This window comes from Ranitomeya variabilis, chromosome 2 (assembly GCF_051348905.1).
Source record: "Ranitomeya variabilis isolate aRanVar5 chromosome 2, aRanVar5.hap1, whole genome shotgun sequence".
Classification (NCBI taxonomy): Eukaryota; Metazoa; Chordata; class Amphibia; order Anura; family Dendrobatidae; genus Ranitomeya; species Ranitomeya variabilis.
This window is the reverse complement of record NC_135233.1, coordinates 908,178,224-908,204,919: the sequence shown is the minus strand read 5'-3', so window position 1 is coordinate 908,204,919 and position 26,696 is coordinate 908,178,224. Positions and strand designations below refer to the sequence as shown.

Genomic DNA, 26,696 nt, shown 5'->3' with positions numbered 1-26,696 from the left:
GGGGCTCATGCAGCATATATAGAGGGGCTGTGTGGGGCTCATGCAATATATATAGGGAGGCTGTGTGGGGCTCATGCAGCATATATAAGGAGACTGTGTGGGGCTCATGCAGCATATATAGGGAGGCTGTGTGGGGCTCATGCAGCATATATATAGGGAGGCTGTGTGGAGCTCATGCAGTATATATAGGGAGGCTGTGTGGGGCTCATGCAGTGTATATAGGGAGGCTGTGTGGGGCTCATGCAGTATATATAGGGAGGCTGTGTGGGGCTCATGCAGGGTATATAGGGAGGCTGTGTGGGGCTCATGCAGTATATATAGGGAGGCTGTGTGTGGCTCATCCAGCATATAGGGAGGCTGTGGGGCTCATGCTATATATAGGGTGGCTGTGTGGGGGCTCTTACAGTATATAGGGGGGCTCATATGATATACAAAAGGGACTGTACTTAGGAGGATGTCAGCATACCTAATTCTTCTCAATATTAACGGGAACCTGTCACCCCCAAAATCGAGGGTGAGCTAAGCCCACCAGCATCAGGGGCTTATCTACAGCATTCTGGAATGCTGTAGATAAGCCCCCGATGTATCCTAAAAGATAAGAAAAAGAGGTTAGATTATACTCACCCAGGGGCGGTCCCGGTCCCGTTCGATGGGTGTCGCGGTCCGGCGCCTCCCATCTTCATCATATGACGTCCTCCTCTGGTCTTCACACTGCAGCTGCAGCGCAGGCATACTTTGTCTGCCCTGTTGAGGGCAGAGCAAAGTACTGCAATGCGCAGGCGCCGGGCCTCTCTGACCTTTTTCTGGCGCCTGCGCACTGCAATACTTTGCTCTGCCCTCAACAGTGCAAAAAAAGTACGCCTGCGCCGGTGCCGCAGCATAAAGACCAGAAGAGGACGTCAGCCTATGAAGATGGGAGGCCCCAGACCGGACCACGACGCCCATCGGTTTGGACCACCCGCCCAGGTGAGTATAATCTAACCTCTTTTTCTCATCTTTTAAGATACATCGGGGGCTTATCTACAGCATTCCAGAATGCTGTAGGTAAGCCCCTGATGCCGGCGGGCTTAGCTCACCCTCGATTTTGGGGGTGACAGGTTCCCTTTAAGTGATACAATTAATATAATTATAATATATTGATATTAATATGGAGAAGAATTAATTTTAGCCTATTTGTTCGGCCCTCAACAACAGTCACGGTCTCTCATGTGGCCCCTCAGGAAAATTAATTGCTCACCCCTGATAGAGTCATTACAAACAGAGTGATCTATTTCAAGTGTTTATTTCTGTTAATGTTGATGATTATGGCTTACAGCTAATGAAAACCCAAAAGTCATTATCTCAGTAAATTAGAATAATTAACAAAAACCACCTGTAAAGGCTTCCAAAGCATTTAAAAATGTCTCTTAGTCTGTTTCAGTAGGCTCTACAATCATGGGGAAGACTGAACACTTGACAGATGTCCAGAAGGCAGTCATTGACACACTCCACAAGGAGGGTAAGCCACAAAAGGTAATTGCTAAAGAAGCTAGCTGTTCACAGAGTGCTGTATCCAAGCATTTTAATTTAAAGTTGAGTGGAAGGAAAAAGTGTGGTAGGAAAAGGTGCACAAGCAACCAGGATTACTGTAGCCTTGAAAGGATTGTTAAGAAAAGGCCATTCAAAAATTTGGGGGATTTCACAAGGAGTGGACTGCTGCTGGAGTCATTACTTCAAGAGCCACCACACACAGATGTATCCAGGACATGGGCTACAAGTGTCACATTCCTTGTGTCAAGCCACTCATGACCAACAGACAACACCAGAAGCGTCTTACCTGGGCTAAGGAGAAATAGAACTGGACTGTTGCTCAGTTGTCCAAGGTGTTGTTTTCAGATGAAAGTAAATTTTGCATTCCATTTGGAAATCAAGGTCCCAGAGTCTGGAGGAAGAGTGGAGAGGCACACAATTCGAGCTGCTTGAGGTCTAGTGTGAAGTTTCCACTATCAGTGATGGTTTGGGGAGCCATGTCTTCTGCTGGTGTAGGTCCACTGTGTTTTATCAAGACCAAAGTCAGCGCAGCTGTCTACCAGTCAATTTTGGAGCACTTCATGCTTCCCTCTGCCGGCAAGCTTTTTGGAGATGGAAATTTAATTCTTCAGAAGGACTTGGCACCTGTCCACACTGCCAAAAGTACCAATACCTGGTTTAAAAACAACAGTATCACTGTGCTTGATTGGCCAGCAAACTCACCTGACCTTAACCCCATAAAGAATCTATGGGGTATTGTCAAGAGGAAAACAAGAAACATCAGACTCAACAATGCAGAAGAGCTGAAGGCTGCTATCAAAGCAACCTGGGCTTCCATAACACCTCAGCAGTGCCACAGGCTGATTGCCTCCATGCAAAAGGAGCACCGACCAAGTATTGAGTGCATTTATTGAACATACATTTTAGAAGGCCAACATTTCAGATTTTAAAATCAATTTTCAAGCTGGTGTTAAAAAGTATTCTAATTTTCTGAGATAATAACTTTTGGGTTTTCATTGGCTATAAGCCATAATCATCAACATTAACAGAAATAAACACTTGAAATAGATCACTCTGCTTGTAATGACTATATAATGAGTTTCACTCTTTGTATTGAAGAACTGAAATAAATTAACTTTTTGATGATATTCTAATTTTGTGAGAATCACCTGTATGTGTACTCTGCACTCGTGTCTCTGGGAGACCTGTGCCAAAAAACCTATGTGGGGGTACTCTGCACACATCTCTGAGGGAGTACTGTGCCCAAAAGCCTGTGTATTTACTCTGCACGCGTCTCTGTGGGAGTACTCTGAAAACAGCCTCTGTGGGGGTCCTCTGCAAAACAGTCTTAGGCCGGTTTCACATTTGCGGCTGTGTCCGCAGCGTTTCTTCTGCAATAATCCGCATGCGTTGTGTATTCCTATATTTAACATCAGGGACGCAAGTGTCTGCGTTTGATTGCGTTTTGCCGTGTTTAACGATGCATGCGTCGTTTCGTCATCTGCGGTTTGGCGCGGTAAACGCTACATGTAGTAATTTTAGAGGCGTCAATTTGCCGACTAGAAATGTATGCAGTTGTTAGTGGAAGAAATGCGCCAAAAAAACGCATTGCTGTCTATGTGAACGCATGCGGCCGCAAGCACATGCGTTTGCTTGCGTTCGTGAATGCATGCGTTGCACCATAGAAAAACATGTCTAGACACTGATTAGCCACCCTCCACATACAAGGTGATAAAGGGAGGGAGTGGACAGTTGCAGGTCACTACTCAGCAGAGAAGCTTTCCAGACGCAGCAGAGCAGACACCGGAAGGAATCGACACTCAGAACAATGTGAGTATATCCTAGCCAATGCCTTTATTTTCTATTTTCTGTCTCTACATGTCCTAATTTCTGCCATTTTTTTCTTTCTGCATGCATCAGAGTGTCTTCTTCTTCTGATGAGGAGCAACGTCCTGGGCCTTCTGAAGCTGAACATGTCAGTGAAGTGAGTACTCACCTCCTCAGATTGGTAAGTATTCACTGTCACATCTACACATGACAATTTTTTTTCCTACTTTTTTTTTAGAGCACTTCTTCCACTGCGGCAGAGGCTGGGCAGGAGCAGCAGGGTCACGGTCGAGTGTCAAGGCAGCAGCATGTAAGTATACCTGGCTGACTGTTTACTGTATCCTCACTTTAGTATTCTTGAATCTCTCTTTCTTTACTTTCCTCTTTCTTTACAATTTTCTTCTGGACTCCTTTTTTATCTTGACTTTCCTTATTCATGCCATTTCTCAGCCTCTGTTTTCTTTCTTTTCCTTATGTTAATGTATACAACATTTAATGTCTTCATTTATGTTTTAGGTTCCAAAATGAGATGAGGACCTCATTGACAATGATATCCTCATCTCCCTGGTCCATGAGCGAGTCCCGTTGTGGGACACCCGGGTTCCACAGCACTCGGACGTGACGATCCGGTGCCTATGGAATGAGGTGGCCAAAGCGATGTGGGATGGCTGGGACAACGCCTCGACTCGGGTCCGAACTGCATTTTGTAAGCATTGCAATGCAGTGTGAAGCAGCAGAGACCTTGGCCGTGCTCACACAACTGTGTGTGATGAGAGAAACTCTCAGGAGTTTCTCTCATCACACACAGTTGTGGAGCACGGCCAAAAGTACATTGTCTAACCATCATGTTTTGTTTTTTTCAACAGTGGGCAAAGTCAAAACACATTGGCGTTCGATGAAGGACCGCTTCAAGAAGGACCTGCGTCAAGAGAGCCGTGTTTCCAGTGGTTCTGGAGCAAGGATCCGAAAGTATAAATACCATCGCATTCTGGCATTTTAAGACCGGTCCTTGCCCAGAGAACGTAAGTATTTCTCCTGTGCATTACGTTGTGTTGTATTGCCATAATCTGTATGTTTCTATTCAACAGGAGTTGGCGTTTGGTAAATTTTTGGTATTTTTTTTCCCTTTTTTCACAGCACATGGAGCAGCACTTTTGTTTGCCCAGGTTCTGGAGCGGTCCTTCATCAGACAGCCACGGACCTGTCCCTGCCATCTAGCAGCGCTGCAGCAAGTGGGCCTGCCACACTAACTGGAGACCAGGAAGCTGGTCCATCAGGTGTTCCCCTTTCCCAGTCCTCTGCCCCTTTTTTGGGGGGCTCCTCCCGGCAGCGGCAGAGGGCATCGGACAGGTCACTCATGCCCGAATTTTTGCACTTGAGCTCGGTTTTTCACGATGGACTCAAGGCTTTGGGTGACCAACTGGATACTGCCATTAGCCATATGAATACACGTATCCAGGAGGTCACCAAAAGGCTTGACCAAGTAAAAGCCAACCACCAGAGGCCAGCACATCATTTTTTTAACCAAATTGAACAGAACACCTTACTGATTTCCAGCTTAGTGTCATGCAGGCCTGCAATGCTGCTTACGTGCAGGCTATGCAGCAGAGTCGGTATTTTCAGCAGACAGTGGCGGCATATCCACCTGTGCCTTCACTGTCCCGATTAACCTCAACGCCGACCTCTGCTGCATACCACTGCACGGCCACCTCTATTCCTAGCACTGCCGGACACCAGTACAGCACCACCACCATGCCGAGTGCTGTAGGACAGCCCACCGCCACCACCATGACAACTGCTGCTCCTGCTTGGACCTCCTCCACTGACACCAAGATGCAGCAGGACCCTGGCATGGCCTTCCGCTCCACCACGACCACGATGCAGCAGGACCCTGGCATGGCCTTCCGCTCCACCACCACCACCATGATGCAGCAGGACCCAGGCATGGCCTTCCGCTCTACGATGACAATGGACCCTGTGGTTCAAGTCCCGACTGGAATATGGCTTCTGTAGGATTTCACACATCTGAAAGGCCTCATCCCCAACCATAACAAATGGCATCGGTGGACCTTGAGTGTTGGGGAGAGGTCGTGGCCGTGGAAAATTAAAATTTTTGCCATACAAACGGCGGCCCATATCCAAGTTTTTAAGTCTGGGAATCGTTGCCACGACCAAAAGCTCCATTGTCCACGGCGATGAAGTGACAGTCCGCATCGGCTATTGTCATGAGGACAACAGAAAAATATTTTTTATAATTGAAGTACTCCGATCCTGTTCTGGCTGGTTTGATAATGCGTACGTGCTTTCCATCCACCGCTCCCAAACAGTTGGGGAAATCGCACACACTCCAGAATTTTTCAGCAATTGCCATCCACATGTCCGCGCTGGGTAGGGGTATAAAGTCATCCCGGAGAACATTCCACAAAGCCCGGCAGGTGTCCACAACTATTCTAGACAGGGTGGAAATTCCAAGCCGGTATTGGAAGTGGAGAGATGATAAACTCTCTCCGGTTGCCAGAAATCTGGAAGAAAATAAAACAAATAAAATCAATTCTATGTATGGTGTTCTTATGCTAAAGACAAAGGAAAATACCAAAAAAATACATGTCAGAACACCCAAAATTAGCACTGGCATTTGTTTAGATTTGGTACGTACCTTAAAGTAACAAGCAGACGTTCCTCTGGTGGAATCGCTCTATGGAGCTGGGTGTCCTGTCTCCGTATGGCTCCTTGGACACGAGCAAGCAAATCCCGGAACGAGTCTTGCGACATCCTTGTATATTCCAGGAATTTGTCCGGGTTGGCATTAAGCTCGCCATACAGCATGTGATAGGCTCCACGGCTCTCACGTAGTTCGATAATGGGGTGTCTCCAAAAACGCCTACGACGTCTCCTCCATCTTTCGCGATTTCTGTCTTGCTCCCAAGCAAAGGCACAGGCAAGAAACCGCTTGATGCTTAAATCCAGGTTGAAATAAAAGCTCTCCATGCGAAGATCCATCATGACACAGGAGCAAAATCTGAAGATTTCAGCTGTTCAAGGGTCTATATAAAGATATCCCATAATACACGCCCTCTGTAGTCACATTGGCGGTGTCTGGTTATCTAGATTTTTCTCCTGTAAAATTTGTCACCATGCGCATCCGCAGAAAAAAACGAATGGAAAAGCATGCAAACGCGGCTTTTTTTTAACCGCATGCGTTCCCGCATGCGTCTAAAATATGCCGCTTTTGTACGTGTTTCTATGCATTTTTTCCTGCACTTGCGGATGCGGATTAAATGCTGCGGATTCTAACGCAAATGTAAAACTAGCCTTATTGGGGTACTCTACAAAACGGTCTTATTGTTTTGTTTAATTTGGGGAGGCCCCAGAACATTGGGAATGACAAATAGAATGAAGAAACTAAAGTGGAGTATACCAATGGCTGGGCACAGCTGGTATAATACTCTAGTCAGCCAGAGGTACGGACAAGTCTTGTGAGTTCCACACCTGGTTTATTTTAATGAATGTGAACTTGCCACATTGGCTGTGGACAGGCAGATGCGCCTGTCCAGAGACCACACTCCATGCCCTGCTAAACACACATTCTGACAATACACTTGCAACAGATCAGGCCAGCACCACCAAGGTGTAAAGGCCATGTGTCCAATTTGGAGACCCAGAAGTTAAATGGGGCAGGCCCATCCCTCCGTGCGTGGATACACGTGGACACTTAGGCTATGTTCACACTTTGCGGGTTTTGCCGCGGATCCGCAGCGGATTTGATACTGCGGATCCGCAGCAGTTTTCCATGCAGGGTAAAGTACAATGTTAGGAAGAAAAAAAAAGGGTAGAGTTCCAGCTCCTTAAAAATTGATAAGTCTTTAATTGTATCCAATAAAATCCACATAAATATGAACACGGTCACATATAGCTCCCCCCGGTGGGTGCCCTCCAGCATGAGAGGCTAAACGGCATGATGGCTTTGATAAAGATCGTTTGATCGAAACGCGTTGCCGTTTAGCCTCTCATGCTGGAGGGCACCCACCGGGGGGAGTTATATGTGACCGTGTTCATATTTATGTGGATTTTATTGGATACAATTAAAGACTTATCAATTTTTAAGGAGCTGGAACTCTACCCTTTTTTTTTCTTCCTGATGATCTACTCGTCTCCATGCAACAAAGTTCCGTGCACCTGCGTTGGTTACTGGTGAGCTGGCTACTTTGGTTTTGTTTCTCATTAAAGTACAATGTTACCCTATGGAAAACAAAACCCGCTGTGCACATGCTGCGGATTTCCGTGGAAAAAGCCGCGCGGCTTTTCTGCGGAAAAAAAGGAGCATGTCACTTCTTGGTGCAGAATCGCAGCGATTCTGCACCCATAGAAATGCATTGATCCGCTAACTTCCCGCATGGGGCTGTGCCCACGTTGCGGGAAGTTAAGCGGATAATGTGCCGATGGTACCCGGGTTGGAGGAGAGGAGACTCTCCTCCAGGCCCTGGGAACCATATTTTGGTGTAAAAAAAAAGAATTAAAATAAAAAATAATGCTATACTCACCTCTCTGCGCTGCCCGCGGCGTCCGGTCTCAGTTGCTGTGCCGAACAGGACCTGTGGTGACGTCGCGGTCACATGACCGTGATGACGCCGCGGTCACATGACCGTGACGTCACGAAGGTCCTTGTCGGCACAGCCGCTTGCAGCGCCGAGGAGATCGCGACGTCAGAGGGTGAGTATAGCCAATTTTTATTATTTTTTACATTACTATTGATGCTGCATATTGCTGCATATGCAGCATCAATAGTACAGGAGTAATCCCGCAGCGGAAACCGCGGAACAAACCGCGATAAATCTGCAGGGATAACCGCAGCGGTTTTGCCCTGCAGATTTATCAATTCCGCTGCGGGATTAACCCGCAGAGGAACCCGCAAAGTGTGAAAGTGGCCTTACTCTTCTACCATGTTGTTGAAACAGTCTCTTTGCTATACTTTGCACCTATATTATGTTTATTGTTACTAAGTAGGCAGCATATTTGTTAATAGTACTTGCTTTATTCTTTGTTTGGTATTTCGTTATTTACTTTATTCACTCTGAGATCTTTCCTTTGTTCAGCACACTTATCCTCTTGCAGTTAATTCAAACTCTGTTCTGTCCTCTAGTTCTTTAGGAAGAACGTGAAGCCACTTGTCAGCCATTTAGGCAGTTTAGGTCTGAGTTATCTCCTAGTGCTGTGTTCCAATAGGGGCTGTGATGTCAGGATATCTAGTCTGTACTGGAACCGGCAGGGTCAGTTGCATTTTTTTAGTATATACCCTATTAATCCCGAGTGAGGTGTTCCACATTTTGGCCATGCTAACCCTCCCTTCCGAGGTGTTGCCAGTGCCCCAGCTGTGTTAGCGACTTTATCCTCTTCTGCTTTGAGCTTCCACTGAGCCCTTGTTGTCAGGTAAGGAAGCCGTCACTAGCACATCTGCTAGCTTCAACTTGTATTCCCACATTTTCTGAACACGCTCCCGTGATGGAAGTAAGGATGGCACGTTGCGCTTGTAGAGGGGATCCAGCAGTGTGGCCACCCACTAATCAGCACTTGTAACAATCTGGACAAATGCGCAGTTATTACACAGGCGCAGAATGAGAATGTATTCTTTCATGTATCTCCTTGGGGAGAGAGTTCCACCTTGTCAGTATGTCGCATATGAGGCGGTTAGTGGGAAAGCAGAACTAACTCTGCAGCGAAGACAGGCAAGCCGCAGCAGCAGAGTGAGAACACCGAAAGTATGTACAGACCGCATACAATTTCTGCAGCAGCTGTGACATCTCTAGATAATTTTTCAGGAAGCTCTGCGCCACCAAATTCAGCACATACGCCAGGCAAGGGATGTGTACCAAAACAGCTAGGCTCAGAGCTGTTATGAGATTTCGCACTTTATTGCAGACAACCAGGCTGGGCTTGAGGTTCAACGGCACTAACCCCTGTTGTTTGATCCCTGTCCACAGCTCTTGCGCAGTGTGGTATTTTTCCTCCAAACAGATGAGTTTCAGAACAGCAGTCTGTCATTTCCCCTGCTTGTGCTAAAGTTTTTTTTGTTTTTGATTTTTTTTAAATTCATTATTTTGTGAATTGTAAGACTATGGTTTGGGCATTTATGGACACCTGCACCTGCCCTCTTAATTATGTAGGTAAATCCAAAAGGGAATTCAGAAGGAGGGTGTGCGAGCACTACTTTTGTGAATCTAATAAAATTTTGTAAAACTTTTTGAGAAAGATATAATGGAAAAAAAAAAACACTATTAAGCTGCAGACATGCAATAAATCTGCAGGCTATTGTGTTCTAAAGCCTTGTGGCCGCTGCACTAAAAATACATCTGCCAGGAGGAAATTAGCTTTATTCCTCCGGCTTTCAGTTATGAAAGCGCAGCCTCAGTCACTGCTCAGTACATAGTGAGCAACTGCTGTAACCACACTGATGCACTGCTGAATTGGCAGTTACGTGGTTAGAGCCGCCTCTATGACTGAAAATCGGTGGCTGCTGGGAGGAATAAAATTAATTTTCTCCCGACAACTGAGCTTTCATGGCGGTGGTCACATGGCTTTAGAATGCTATTAACCAGCAGGTGAACTATCTGCATTGTAATAGCGGTTTGAGATATGACAGCTTCCCATTAAGCTTGGGAGTCTGCACTATCCTCGGTCATTATTCAGAAATGTGTCAGACTGAATATCTTGGATAAAAGACGACAATATGTTGCCCACCACTTTGGCCCAGAACATAAGGTACCTTCACACTAAACAACTTTCCAAAGAGAACGACAGCGATCCGTGACGTTGCAGCGTCCTGGATAACGATCTCGTTGTGTTTGACACGCAGCAGCGATCTGGATCCCGCTGTGATATCGCTGGTCGGAGCTAGAAGTCCAGAACTTTATTTGGTCGTCAGTTCGGCGTGTATCGTCGTGTTTGACAGCAAAAGCAACGATGCCAGCGATGTTTTACATGGAGCGAACTGGATCGAACAACCAGCGAGAACGATAAGTACGTCACTGGATCGCTCCTGCATCGTTCTGCTGTTGCCAGTGTCTGACATCTCTACAGCGACGCTGCAGCGATCGGCTCGTTGTCGATATCGCTGCAGCGTCGCTTAATGTGACGGTACCTATAGAGAAGGCTGACTTTAATTCAGTGGATTATTTCAAGACTTCTCATGTTGACGTACTGATCCTCTTTTGTTTGGTTTATCTCTTTGAATAGGGATACTTCATTCATCACCTTATATTAATTTTCCATAGAATTATAGCACACTAAATGGTTTATTATTTTTTACAAACATCTTGATACATTTTTATTCAATTTTTAGTATTTTGGTATGATGAATTCACTACATTTTTTTTGTTCAATTTTATGAAATTCACAGTATGTTAAATAAGGTAATCGTTTTAAAGCTCAGGACAAGAAAATAGAAAAAGTGCTGCTGGATTTATAGAAAAATACAAATCCTTTATTTAATAATCAAAATTACATATGTATGTTAGGGAAACAAATGACGCGTTTGACCATTAAATGGTCTTAAGTCATATCATATTCTGCTCAGCGTGTATATCAAACTGGCACTGGAAGCATATTTTTTTTAAAAATTTGCACTTTGTCATTCTATAATTGTGTACTTTATTTGTATTTTATTTTGCTTTCACAAACATAATTTTGAGTGACCTTTTTGTTATACATTTTTACAAATGTATTTATTTTTTTTGTATCTAGTCTCTATAGGACTTGAACTTCACTGAAAATGATCCACAGTCTATTACACTGCAGTGTTCATGTACTTTTCACCAAACTCCCGCAACCAGACTTTACCACATTAGTATTTCCCCAGCCAGAGTATTCTCATTTACAATGACCAAGTTAGAAAAGTCCATCCTCAGCCAGATGGTGGCCCTATGATCATTCTCTTAACCATATAGACTTACTTTTGCCATTGCAGCCCAGTGCCAGTGAGTATCAGCGCCCTTCTGCTAGAAGCAACATAATAGATTATATCAAAGGTTTAAGATCACATTACTTTTGTGCATGTTTTTGAGATTTTTTTTTCCCCTCTTGCCTTCTTCATGGAAGCCTAGTTGAATTCCTCCCATAAACTTGTATGAAGACGGCCATCTCTTTATAAAATGTATGGAGAATGCATAGACCAGGAGAGCCAGAGTCATTACATCCTTGTGGTGCTGGGTACAAGAGGCATTTATGGCATACCTCATGATTAAGCCATAAGGCTATGTGCACACGTCAGGATTTCTGGCAGAAATTTTCCTGACAAAAACCGGACATTTCTGCCAGAAATCCGCATGCGTTTTTACCTCGTTTTTTCCCAATGCATAGAATAGCGGGAAAAACGCAAAAAAACCAGCACAATTAATGAACATGCTGCTTTTTTTACCGCGATGCGTTTTTTTCGAGGAAAAAAACGCATCATGTGCACAAAAATTGCTATGATGCATAATGCATGCGTTTTTAATGAGTTTTCATAGCGTTTTTATCACGAAAAAACACGAAAAAAAACGCAAAAAAACCTGAACGTGTGCACATACCCTTAGTGTCCAAAATGGACATAACTATAATATTGGTAAATTTAATAACACTATGTAAGCCCTCTTACATCATATAGTGAGTTCGGATTGTGAGACTACACCATGATCAGGTCGTCAGGCTGTATAATGCAGCAGAGCAGTAACCTCTGTGTTTTCACTGCAGTTTTTCTTTTTCCATCACTGGGTGTGACTAGTTTAGATTTACACCCTTTACTATCGTTTTTTCTACAGATATCATGATAAATTAGGTAACACTGCGCCTGAAACATCCTTGATAATGAAAAAGGAAATGCGCAAACAAACAAGTTGTCATCTTTTAATTAAAAACAAATACATTTTTGTTGAACCAATTAATTAAAACATAATTACAGTGAATTGTATAGATAAAGTCAAGGGATTAGAAAGTCATGCAGTTTTACAGAGTCACCCTTCACAGAAGGAATAGAAGTCAAATTAACTGCATGTTGATTGACACCTTTACAGTGTATTTCACATTTTATAGTTTACGGTACTTATAGAATAATTAACAAAAGATGATGCAACAGCATTGCAAGCACATTAAATATCCCAACAGTTCCTTCTTTTTCAGTGTCTGAAGAGCTCAAGGTCCATTTACACTGCATGATTAGCAGGAACAAGCATTTTGAAGAACACTCGTTCCTGATAATCCGGCAGTGTAAACAAGCTGTCGATCACTAGGTGCACAAGCAAAACCCTCATTCGTTGAGTACAATGAGCTTTTGGCGGCCTTAAAAAAAAAAAAAAAAAAAAAAAAAAATTGTTTTCGGATTGCACATCGTCCTGTGTAAACAGGAACTGTGCTGCCAAGAACAATGGAAGCCTGTACACACAGATTATTACTTATCGTTTTGTGTGCATCTGAAACTTGGTCTGTCTGTTGGAACAGGTCACTAGGGAAGAGTCAGAAAGCCATATAACAGATGAGGATCGCAATGCTCGGACTGGCAGTTGGCTCTCCAGAGTTTGACAGCTGCATAGAAATACATGTTGTGCTGCTTGGGTCAGGAGAGAACACAGCCAGTCCGAGCATTGCCTTGTGATCCTCGTCTGAGTTATGCTACTGACTCTTCCCTATGTTGGATGATTGTATTAGGAAAGTGTAGTCTGTACCCCACACACTACTATGCAGTAACCGCTGACCTTCTCACTACATAGGAGGGCAGCTAAGCTATTAGGAATGTGTATTTACCGTTTTCAGCAGCAATAAGCAGAATTGTGAATGCAGCTCTCGACTATACTACAGACCAAGTCAGGATCAGTGCAGTATAAGTGAAGCGAAGCTACAATTAGACTATGACTATATAGACATCATTCACTGCTCAAACCTACTCTTCAAAGAAGGTTACCACATACAAGGGAATTAAAACATACAAAGAGATCCAGATAAGTAGTATTGGCTTGACATGTTCATTTATATAAAATACAGTCTATATTTTTCTATTTTTTTTACATTATTTTTCATTTAATCTAAAAATACATGTAATTACATATTTCTTTAATCTCACATCATGTATCTTACAAGATAAACAGGTCTTGTAAATTAACGGAATTTACTATAAATTAAATGTGAAATCAGAATATTTCTAACACTTAAAAAAAACAACTAAAAATAAAGACTTACAGCTACAAGATAAGGAGGATGACTCCCCAATGACGTGAAGCTGATCGGAACATGTGAAGCGTGCAATTTAAAATGAAGGACCGTAGTAACACTAAATCTCATGTTGACATTTACTATGGCTGAAATGGAGGACAAAAAGTTGAACATGCTTCAAGCACCAATTTCACTTCGGTCACATTATATTTTGTAATCTAGAGCTGCTATAAGATTTTTGTTTTGTTGGACCTGTACATGGTGGACTCAGAGAATCTAGATTATATATGTTGTAGTCTTTAAAGTAGGCAATGTAAGTGGTCATCTAAATTATTGGCGTTTGTCGGGAGAGTGTGACAGTACTTCCAATGGTAGAATTGTCAATACAGATCTAACCTACAATACATGTTATATAAACCATCATAAAAATCATGTATGACCAAATTTGTCTTGTTAAGATTAGTGTTGAGTGAGCGCGCTCGGGTGCTAACAGGGCATCTTCGTACTCGAATGCTATGTTCGAGTCACCGCAGCTGCATGTGTTCATGCTGTGGAACAGCCAATAAGCACGCAGCTGCGGTGACTTTTTCGAGCACGCCGAAGATACCCTGTTAGCACCAGAGTGCGCTCAGATAACGCCTTATCCCAGCACGTTCGCTCAACACTAGTTAAGATGTAATCATTTATAAAACTATGACTACAGGTGAACCTACCACCTACCATTAAAGTTCAATAGTCATGAGATTGTGGCACTTTCAATACAGTCATAAGACGCTTATATTCTGCCAACATAGAAGAACTGTCTTCAGTGCAGATTGGAGGACAGCCCCCACAAACAGGGTTCCCCTCAAGTGCTGCCCTGCATGCTGGATCTTTACACAAGGACTACTGCTGGAGGTCTTCACTCATTAGCATCACGTTGGCAACTTATAGAGGTCTCTATTTCATGAACATCTAACTATAATGAAACATGTTCTATATTATGTGGCTCTGAGTTGGTTGGTCTGCGGCATTCATTTACAGAACGACTACATTTTGTATATAAATATTTGCACAGAAGCTTATGCCAATTAATATTAATTTCATGCAAGAGTTAAAATGATATGCAAATATCAATTTCATTGTTATACAGAATTCAGTACAAAAATTAATCGAAGACACAGTATTCAGCCTGCATCATTCCCATTAAAGAGTTTAGAACAACTTGTATAGGGATTCGTATAGAAACCCAGAAGAAAAAGCCAATGAACGTTATTCATTCATAATTATTGCCCTTACAAAATAGTAGCTAAAATAAAAGGGACACTTTAAACTAAATTGCCTATAATTATTCCTGTACTTTAACCATGGGTCACCTACGGCTCAAAATTTATGTAAATGTTTAAGAGTGCCCCATACAGTGATATCTAAGTATATGCCATGTGTAACTCAATAAATACAAAGTGACAAGTAGAGTTTATGGGTGAACATACAATAAAGTGATATTCTATGGCACGATCTCATATGCAGATGTAGTTGGCACATGGATTTCACGACAAGTTATAATCCTCCTACAGGACAGATCACAGAAAAGACAAAGGTCTTACTTTCCATCTGTTTACTAGCAACTGGCAGCACATGGCACCAAATGCAATTAGCAGCTTTGTTTGCCAAAAGGAAGGTTAGTGTTCATTAATAATAATATGGACGTGCAGGCTCCCTGGCTACTCGGCCACTCTGATCTGCAGTTCACGACAGCTGGGTAGTGGCATGGTTCTGTAGCATTTACGGTAAGAAACCATTATAGACTTTGGTCTGCAAAAGAACAAGTGGTTAGACAACCATGGCGAGTGCAGTAAGCCACACACTGCATGTAACACATACAGTGATCAACCAAATAGCCATTTCGCCTGTACACTAATTACAGTAAAATGGGAACACGAGCGGCAGGAGAAAATTTGACACATCTATTACAACTTACATTAAAAGTGATGTATCCCATCACACAATGTGCCATTAAGGAAATTAATAAAAAAGGAAATCAGTAAAAGTGTGTACTCAATGACTTAAAAGTAAAGCACGTTAAAAAAAGATTTAGTGTCCACTTGTATGGTCCCTGAATCTGTATAAAGTTTCTTGGCTACTCAGGTTTTTTTTGTTTTACAAACAGACCAATCCTTTCAAGTCCAGGTTTCCATGGGCACAATAGCCTCCTTGGTTCCCACGGATGGCAAGAGGTTTTCTCCAGAAAGGAATAAAAAGGGTAGCTGGACGGCAAAACCACGAATTCTCTGAACTTCTTCCTGTGCTTTGACACGATCATGTGTGGCCAGACCGGATTTGGCAAGGAAATCCGGCAGGTGGAAAAAGTTTTGTACATCATCACTTGGAAGACATCGGAACACCTAGATTTGTAACAGAAATACAAAGAAATTCTCATATTGCATGAATCATAGCTTCTGCACATTAAAAAGGAGGAAAAACTTTTTTGTTAAAAAATGTCCTTGGCAACCAATCAGATTTATCTTTTTTTCTAAACTCAATGCTGCAATGAATCGGTAAAGTCGTCAGTAAACTAACATGCACGTCATCGTAACACAATGCAAATAATTATGTCTCAGAAAGAAAGAATAAGGGTAAGTCCAAAAATGGCAACTTTTCTGGAGATTTTCTGTACAATGCATGTGTATTCTGAGAAAGGCAGCCACATGTAGAAGACTTTTTTCATGCAGAGAAGCACAATGAAAAATTTAAAATCTACAACATGTTAATTCTGGAGGGAGAATAAAGTGATTATTGACCTCACCACTATCCTCACCCTATTAATGTATACATGCTGAAATCTGAGGTAATTACACTTATATGCATGTAACATGTAGATTTGGGCTCTGGCATCACCGATCTGTAGCAAGAACCTAGATGAATATACAATTGTGGAAAGCAGAGGAATGAATCTGAGAGGTTAGATGGGAATACAGAGGTTAATGGTTCCCAACCAAGTCATGGATGTATACTAAGCAGGATTTCCGAGTTTCCCAGGACAAATCTGCCACTCTACTGGACTCAATAAACAGGACACCAAGCCATTAATTTTTAGCATCTGTTTTTATGAAAGTCCATGGAAGTGTTGTTACTTTAAAGGAAAATAGGGAGAATTATTAGGAGCCTCCAGATTTCTTTGCTCATTGTAGACAACTTGTAAGTGGTAGTAACTTAGACTGGACAATCTTAGAATGCTACATAATTGGTTCATTTCTAGACTGTCTAAATGTAGTTAATCTGCCCCAACGTTGCCAAATAAACCCACTATAATACCTACCTTGTCAAATATGGTTGTGTTGCGAGCAGTTGTGGCCACCCACACCTCTTTGAAAAACCTGTCACTAATGGGGTCCTGGATATTGACAGATGGGTCATTAAGGCAACCAAGGAGAAGCCTGGAAGAGAACATATCATTGAATCAACTTCATCCTATCTTGAGAGGAGTATCGACAGACATTATAAGACTTTATAAACTTTTGTGCACTTTCTTCGTGTTCACTGTAGCACAGAAAAAGAGGAAGAAAGGCAATTATGTGGCTGGTGAGGATTTTGCTTTTCCAGGCATATCTTAAGATGACAGTCATTAGTCAATATAAATCTTATATTAGATGTGTCGCAGTTAAACTGTGAAAGTGTCAGGGCATATGAGGTTTATAGAGTGCTCATATTATTCCCGAAGACTTGATATACCTGAAACAATGCATCCGAAGTGACAGGGCAAATTTCCCAGCTTCATAAGTCTCTCCATCCATGACCGAGGGAACATTCTCTGTGTCTTGTATAATAACAGCCATCTCGCTGTCACGCTTTCCCATCATGCTGCGGTCATTAATATTAGCTGAACCTGAAAGGGTGAAGGAAAATGATGAATTCTCTTATTAGCAGAGACGTTATTAAATAAGAATGAAATTCTGAGGACAGTGTCCATGTCTATATCACAAGTGTGCCCGTCCCAAAGCACACCAGCAGCTGTACAACATGGCGACGTCATTGTTCTAACATGAGAATGGGACTTTGCAAGCCTTGCTGTGTCTCTGGAACCAGGGGAAAAAAATTGCTAAGCACTAAATGTTTTTCGCTCATAAGTTTTTTTTCTCCCTAATTTGTAACTACATGTAATTATTGGCAAGTGTGTTACTAAGTTTTACTTATAGGCTCATGCTTTGTATTCAACATCCTTCAGCTCCAGACATTTCAAAACATCGGCCATTGTTCTCATCTGTACAAATTCTCTATACTATTCTCAGTATGGGGATAAGAAGTCCATTAATAAACAGACAATGTAGAAAATATAGGGACTACCATGATTTTATAGGTAAATACAAAAGATGCGCTTACAAATTAGATGAATGTCGGCCAAATCAGCAATGTTAGGCAGGACCATCTGACTATTGCACGACGTGAAGGGGGGGTCAGTCATCTCCAGATGGAAGACGTGGGAAAGAAGAGTTGAGTATGATGAGTTTTTCTAGGACGATATTGTGTAGTCTGGCGTCAGCCTATTCCTCAGCCTAAGGCTTGTGCACTACTTTGATATGGGTGACCTATCCTAAGGTGAAGTCATTAACATAGTATCTGACATTACCAGTCCTGGTAGAACATTACTGCTCAATTCAAGGTTTAGTGGTCATTGCTGAGAACTGAACCTCAGCTCCTATTTAATCAGCTATGGCCGCCCCATGAGCTGACCATCAATATCTAACTATTGAACAACCCCTTCAAAAAACTATACATGTTTGGCCGAGATGAGCAAACGTGCATGTGGAAATCAGACAACTATATAATGTATAAGACCACCTTAAGTCTTAGCTGAAAGTGGTATGGTGATGAAATGTGTATGACAGTGGACTAACATTGCCATATTCTCTCTTAGAATATGTGCGCACGTTGAGAATTTGCTTGCCAAAATTTCTGCATCTCTTGGCAGGAAAAACGCTGCAGAAAAACAAGCATTTTTGTACAGCAATGAATGCTTTTTTGAGCCAAATACATTTTTTTTTTTTTTTTTAAAGTTTTGTGATGTAATTTCTTGTTCAACACCACCTTTTTCATGCTGATGCAGTGTGACATCGGGGTAATGGGATTAGGGCTTGGTGTCAGCAGCTGTCATTGACACCAGGCCCTAGGCTTAGTAATGAAAAGTTGTCAGCCCGACACCTTCATCACTAAGCCGATAAGTAAACACAAACACGTTGTCACCAGCCTATGTAGGAGCGTAAACAGAACAAAAGTACATAGACTGTAACCAGACAACAAATGTAAAATTTTAAAGGAAAAAAAATTGCTTGGGCTCCAGCGTAATTTTGATAACCAACAGAGGAAAAGCCAATGGCTGATGTTAATATTCTGGGAAGGAGCCAATAGCCATAAAGGTTCCAAGGCTATTAATATCAGCTCACAGTTGTTTGCTTAGCCTTTACTGGCTAGTTCACAGAGGGACCCCAGAAAAAAAATTGACATAGGGTCCCCTATAAAATCTAACCAGCAAAGGCTATGCAGACAACTGCGGGCTGATTTTGATAGCCTAGGAAGGGGCCATGGATATTAGCCCCCTCCCAGACTAAAAACATCAGCTCTCAGCCACCCCAGAAAAGATGCATCTATAAGATACCCCAAATCTGGCGCTTAGCTTTGCTCTTCCACTTGACCTGTAGTGGTGGCAAGTGGGGTTCATATTTGTGGGGTTGATGTCACCTTTGTATTGTCAGGTGAAATCCGTCCCACAGGTTAGTAATGGAGAGGCGTCCATAGTAACCCCACAGTGATATTGTATAAACACACACAGAATAAAATCTTTAATTTGAAATAATGACACAGATTCTTTTAATGAATCTTAAACCATACTTACCGAATGCCTAATCTACCGAAGCCAAAGTCTCCTGCAACAAAAATAAAATAAACCACAATATTCCTCGCCTGTCCGCAGAGAAGGTAATCCATAATGTCCCACGATGATCCTGATGACTTTACAGCAGTTACTAATGTGACTGCTCTCGAAGACAGCTAGTGATACACTCACAGGAGGTAATCGCTCTCACAGTGTATCACTGAGCTGCTGTAAGAGTTCACCGGAGTGGTGCAGTGAGAGCATCGAAGCGGTGCCTTTAGAGCATCGAAGCGGTGCCATGAGAGCATCGAAGCAGATAACTCCAATGTACTCTCTGATGGCAGCTCGGTGATACACTGCGGGAGTGAGTACCTCCTGTCACTGTATCGCCGGCGGCAGGGTAAAGAGGTCTGTTCTACATGTGAGATAGCCGTGGGATTATGTGGACTACGGCGGAAAGGTGAGTATATGGTGGTTTATTTTACATTATTTCTAGGAGATGAGGGCATTGGGGATTTGGTGTTGAGCATAATGGGTTTTTATTTTTATGTGAATGTGTACGTAATTATTTTACTTTTTTCCCCAACTGTGAGCACAGGCACCAGTGGATGAGACTACGTCTCCCATCAGCGACACCTGCTGTCACTGTTATCAGTGACAGCAGACGTAGCCCGTTGGGAGCCGTAGTCTCATCAGCCCACACCTGCTGACCTGTGGTAAGCTTTTTACCGCAGGTCACTGCTGCGGGTCACAGTTCAGCTACAGGGTCCTGCTGACAACTGATAGCATGATCCCGCAGCGCTCTGACCGACGGTCTTACCGGCGGTTCTGTTACTGCCAATAAGAACCACTGCACCGATGTTTCCCATGCTGTCACACAGATGACAGCGTGGGAAACACAATAGGAAGCCGGTAAAACGCAAAACAAAAACTCAGGAAATCCGCAAACATTTTTATATCTGCATTTTTGCTGCGGATTTTGATTGACTTCAATTGAGTCAATTGGTGAAGAATTGACATGCTGCAGAAAAAAAACACACTGCAAATACTTAAGGAAATTTACTGATCATGTGCACAACACTTCAGGATTGTCATTGAATTAGCTTGCATAAGAATTCCATAGCATTTTTGGCCTCTCAGCGAAACTCAGCGAAAACGCATCAAAAACGCACATAGCCTTATGGGGCTATACGAGAAGATATATTGTAGTGTAAGTATATGTAGGAACACTCATTCCAGATTATCGGCCACTATAAACATAAATGCGACAACCCGGCAAACTGGGAAAACATTCATTCGTCAGGATTGTTTATGATGGCAAAAAAATGCACTTCCTGTGGTGACACGTGGGGTCCTCTTTCAGTCAAGATGCAGTCTTCAATTAAACAATTCAGCCAGCTCACTATGCACATGTCACCTAAAAGGAAGTGTTACTGTTTAGTTTTTTTATATTCTTTTGATACATTATTTGTGTAATATTATCTGTACATTTGTATTGCACCTTCTTCAATATGGACTACTACTTGACATCTGTTAAAGGGGTGGTATTGATTTATATCTATTTCAGACATTCACTATAGCTACATGGCTCTATTTGTTACCATTCCGGTCATAAATAGGTTTTGGCACAATGTGCAGATTTTACATGTTTTTATTTGCTTTGTCCAGACTTCTGTGTTTGGTTTACAATCCAGAGTCATACTGTTATGTAGGAACTGCAATCCATCTTTTGTACACCTCTTCTTTTTTAATCATTTAGTTTTTCCATGTATTTTGATTAGCGCTTCATTACTAGTGGTGCCCGCTTCATTTAACTTTTGAAAAAAAAAAAAGTGTTGTGCTGTTAAGAATGATACTGTATGGGGAGAGAACAATGTTAGCGACCATTCTGTCTCCACCATTGTTCACAGGTCTGTGTAAACTTTTGGATTTGTAGTCGATTGGTGCTCGTATCGACCCAATACGTCACACCCAAATAAACCATCAGTTTCAGAATTAATTTGACAATGGAACTAGCAAACTTTGCTTTTTTAAGAGATGGGGAATAGTGTAAAGTCACCACTACTGATCTCATGAGGAAACATTACATTTTGGAAGGCAGATTTCAGGAAGTTGTAAAGTGCATCCCTTGATCTTTTGCACCACAGAGAAAATGACGGAGTGTCTTCAAAGGACCGGGATATAGACACTCTGTGTTAAATTAACCAAATTATGAACTGTAGTGTGCATGTAAGTGGACATTATGAATTTAATGGATATGGATGATATGATTAACAACCCCCCCCCCCCAAAAAAAAAAAAAACGACCGGTTTTGAAGAGTCACGTGTCCATCCTAAATGTAGGATTGTACCTAGTTCACGACATCTCAAGCATGGAGGAGAAACAGATGACAGCATAAAAACGTGTAGTCTGTACGGCACCCTGTACCAGCATAGGAGGAACCCAAAATCAGCCTTCTGTATTCTACTAGCTACAGGAGATCAGAGCGTAACTGTGTATAAGCAGTCATTCCGTTTGGCCGAGAAAGTAAAACCCAGGCAGACATATGCTCGGTTCTACAAAGGCTGGATCAGATGCCAATTTAATTAGGATTTTAGTGGCCACATTATGGCTTTTAATCATGTATAACTTAATGTGATCAGTTAACAATATTTAGAACAGAAGCAGGATATTATTATACAGCAGGCAAACATTTAAGAATTAAAGGGGTAGTCCAGTACAGTGGAGCCGGTGTGAAGGGGTGGATAATCAGTTGGACAACTCAATATTCTACAAGGGCAGAACGGCTTGGTGGAGAATATTGGTTTTCTTTCACAAATGGTCAATAAAATGTTTTAGTATTTGTGTAGTCTGAGAGGTGAAAGATAAATGCTGGGCGACTGACCAACTTTCCTGCAGCTCCGAGACTCCAGACTGAGGCGACATCCAATTCCAATGTTGTATACAATGTCAGAACAAAGCTTGTTACATATTCTCTACTAGACCAACAGAACTTTTTGGTCCAAGATTATTGCTTGAAGAAACTAACAAGCATACAAAGACCCCACTTGCAACCAAATGGAGCAAAGTTTTATTTTTGCTGGTCTTAAATTGTGCTTAGATTTTATCGGCCATAGATACATCTGAAGAACCCAACTGGTTATTAAACTACTTCACTGGCCGTTAAAAAGCCTTCTGCAATTTAATACCTGTGAACTTCTTTCTTTCTCTCATATTATATCACACATCCTACAGAAATTAGAGATATTTTTTGATTCGGCTACCTCAGGAAGCAGCAGGAGATGCGGTTATGGTGTATAATGAATTTTTACAGTTTGTTCTCCTCTAAATCATTGATTTTTCCAGTGACTCATTTAATGGTGTTCATTAGAAGGCAGCTGTAGGTTGGGTGATTTGAGAGCTGTACACCGGAGCTTTATTAGCCATATTGCACTCTGCCCAATACAGTGGCCGAAGGAGTTCTATGCAGCCGATGGTATGAAGAAAAAAAGCAGATTGTGGATGGAATATGCTACTGTTTTTTATAATCCCCAGTGTGAGCTATAGTTGTAAGGTAGATCTCACACAAAAGGCAGACATATGCTCAGATCTAGCAACGGCTAGATCACATGATTAATTTGGATTTTAGTAACGACATTATGGATTTCAATCCTATATTTCTTTATGTCATTAGCTACCAATGTTTAGAATAGGAGCAGGACATTATAATAAATCAGGCAATCATTTAGGGAATAAAGTAGTAGTCCAGTACTTTGATATTGATGAACTATCCTTAGCATGGGTCATTGATATGAGACCAGAGGGGTCCCAACACCCTTCACCCCCACGATCAGCTGTAATCCGCTATGGCTACAAATAAGGACCAGAAAAGCATAATTTTGATGCTCCAGGGTCCTGGTTGTCACAGTGGCATTGCTTTCCTCACGGGGAGAGTGATGTCACGCTTGGAAGTGATAGAGGGTTCCTTTTAACAGGTGATTAGCACATACAACACCATTCTGACTTCAGGCCAGAAGGGGGAGCTCTACACCCAAAATTAGGGGAGCTGCTCTCTCTTTGGTCGGGAGGAGGAGTTAGTTGCTGGGCAGTTGGGAAGATTTAGTCAGTTGGTGCAAAACATCAGACTGGAGCATTCTGAGGCAGAACGACGAGGGAAGGGGCCGTACAGCCTGAAGTGCTGTAGCTCCTAGATGGCAAGATACAGAAGGAAGAACAGCTTTTAGCTAACATGCCGGAGAGCGAAGCACAGGAGAGTGACAACAGGGGAGAATAGCTGGGACTGGGCTACATCCCTGATTGAGCGCAGACACCGGTAGCCGGAAGACCGAGGCTTTTGTGGGACTCTAAGATAGCAGAAACCGGTAGGACAGCTGGATTATACATCACCTGTTCGCCCTAACACCCAGGAGACACAGAGCCCGGGTCATGCTAGAGACCCTGTAAAAAGGCTCGAGTCACCTGTCATACGGGTTTGTGTCCAGTTCAACAAAGGACAGAGATAACTAAGAGGACCTTGTAACAAAGCCATAGGACGGGCGACTCATAATCACACTGTTTAACAGCTGCTTCCGGGTTTCTGTTTTAACTCTGTTCTCACCTTCCTAACCAGGCCAATTTTTTCAATTCTGACAACTGCCACTTTATGAGGTAATAACTCTGGAATACTTCAATGTCAGGCATCCAGATGTAGAAGAGCTGGACTTGTCGTGGTTAGTAAGGACTACGTCGGAACAGGAAGTATTTGTGTTTGCTTATTATTTTTCTTCATTTTCAGGAGATCGAGGGTGTTGCATGGATTACCAGTATAATATGGGAAAAATGTGTGGTGTTTTATTTCATTAAAATACTTTATTCTGCATGTGTGTGTTTATTTAACCCTTTACAAATATTAGGATTAGTAATGGATAGGTATCTTATTGACGCCTCTCCTTTACTAAGCCGGCTTAATGTCACCTTACAAAGGTGACATTAACCCCTTATTACCCCATAAGCCACCGCTACAGGGCAGTGAGAAGAGAGGCTAAGCGCCAGAATTGCCATTTCTGGGGCGGCTGTGTGCTGGCGTTTGTAGCCGGGGGGCAGCCAATATCCATGGCCCCTTCCTAGGCTATGAATATCAGCCCGCAGCTGTTTGCATAGCCTTCCCCCCAAAAAATGATGTGGAGTCCCCCTATTTTAATAGCCAGTAAAGGCTAAGTATACAGCTGCGCGCTGAGATTCATAGCCTGGGAAGCTCCATGGGTATTACCCGCTTCCCAGGCTATAAACATCGGCCCCCAGTCACTGGCTTTCCCTGCAGAAAATTGTGCGGGAGCCCATGCCATTTATAAAAAAATAAAATAAAACAGATATTGCATTTAAGGCCGGGATCACACTTGCAAGAAACTCGCACCTCAGTACCTGGCACTGCCGCCGGCACTCAGACCGGAGCGTTCAGCTGCATAGAAATACATGCAGCCACACGCTCTGCTCCCGAGATCCGGCGGCAGTGTCGGGTGTTAAGGCGCGCGTTTCTTGCATGTGTAATCCCGGCCTAACTCTTTATGTACCATTTTATTATGTTTATTACTAAACATCGGGCTTGGTATTATCTATATCTAAATACCTGTCCATCGATAGATAATAGATATATATATATATCGATAGATAGATAGATGATAGACATTCTTCAATGGAGTATGTAAAAGAAGAGGTTGGGCAAGGAAATTATATCACAATTCTTTTTTTTTTTGTATATCTTTATTTAGCTTACAAAACACATACAAATCCGAATGAAAATCAGCATCAAAAATGCAGGTGACCTGCCAGTGACCTCAGATGCAGATTTTACCTGCGTCAAATCCTAAGCAAATACGGAGTCATTCCTGACCGTGGAAACATACCCTTATACTCACCTAAAAGACTGACACCCCCAGATCACAGATCCTATAGTGTCCACAGTGCCTCCATCTTCCTCATTATAGGGAATTTTCTGCCAGGGGTTCCATCTGAATCACATATTTCAGAGATTCACTCAAACCCCATTTGTAAGCGCTCAGTGCAGAGCGCAGGATAAATGTGTGCCGAGCCTTACTGCCACCTTTGGGAGGCAGAATGAACAAATCAACAGCAGGTGAAGAATTGTACAACAAGTACAACTTGTCCCACGACAAACAAGCCCTCACATGGCCATATTGATTGAAAAATAAAAAAGTTATCGCTCTGGGAAGAACGGGAGCAAAAAACAAAAACAAAAATATCTCTGGTCGTGTAGGGGTTAATATTGTCAACTTTTAAACACTAGCAGGAGTAGCTGCTGACATTTGACATGAAAACCTAGTGTACAGCTAGCTCGCATTACGGCTGCAGTAAATGTGGGCTGAATTTTCTCACGTGTGTGACATCACCCCATCTCCTCCCCTTCTGAGAGTTTTCAAAAAGAGGAAAGAGGAGGAGGTACAGTTTAGGATCACAGTGTGGAGCCATTTTGTTGGCGACTGCCATGTGAAAACAACAAGTGTACAGTGTCACCGATGACTGCTAACAGGGTAGATTCTAGCTTTCTTTGTAAAATGGCGCCTCATACAGCAGTATAATAAAAACATGCAGTCAGTAAATGCAATTTTTTTCCTGTGTTTTGCAGTTTGTTTTTAAGGCGTTCATTGTAAGGTAAAAATTACTTGGTAACATGATTCTCCTGGTCAGTAGGATTATGGCAATACTAAACCTGTTTAAATTGGTTTTATGGTAAGATTGAAAAAAAATTCAAAAAAATGCATGAAACTAAAAAAAAAAACCCAAAACTATCTATCTATAAATAATCACACACACAGTGGGGAAAATAAGTATTTGATACACTGCCGATTTTGCAAGTTTTCCCACCAACAAAGAATGGAGAGGTAATATTTTTAATTTTAAGTGCACATATTTGGTGTCGCCGCGTTCAGAATCGCCCGATCTATCAATATATAAAAAGAATTAATCAATTAGGTAAACGGCGTAGCGAGAAAAAAAATTTAAATGCCAGAATTACTTTTTTTGGTTGCTGCAACATTGCAATAAAATGCAATAACGGGCGATCAATAGATAGTTTGCTATCAATACATATTTTTATTTTTTTTACAAGCTTTAGAATTTTCTTTCACCACTTAAATAAAATAAGAACCTGTACATTTGGTGTCTGTGAACTTGTAATAACCTGGAGAATCATATTGGCAGGTCAGTTTTAGCATTTAGTGAACATGGTAAAAAAAAAAAGAAACAAAAAATTGTGGAATTGCACTTTTTTTGCAATTTCCCCACATTTGGATTTTTTTTTCCAATTTTCCAGTACACAATATGGTAAAAATCAATGGT

The 26,696-nt window shown here is 42.2% G+C and overlaps 1 protein-coding gene across 3 annotated transcripts in view; it reads right to left on the bottom strand.

Annotated features, from left to right (window-relative positions):
• Nucleotides 1-12,193: 12,193 nt before the first annotated feature.
• The window catches only part of PLD1 (phospholipase D1), a 327,109-nt gene continuing 312,606 nt past the window's right edge, over nt 12,194-26,696 (bottom strand). For all 3 annotated transcript variants that reach the window (XM_077290541.1, XM_077290540.1, XM_077290542.1), the window contains 3 exons: nt 17,224-17,377; nt 16,811-16,928; nt 12,194-15,896 (listed from right to left, as the gene is read on the bottom strand). In XM_077290541.1, coding sequence (XP_077146656.1) covers nt 15,672-15,896; nt 16,811-16,928; nt 17,224-17,377 — 497 coding nt within the window. In that variant the 3' untranslated portion in view covers nt 12,194-15,671. The remainder of the gene's footprint in view (nt 15,897-16,810; nt 16,929-17,223; nt 17,378-26,696) is intronic.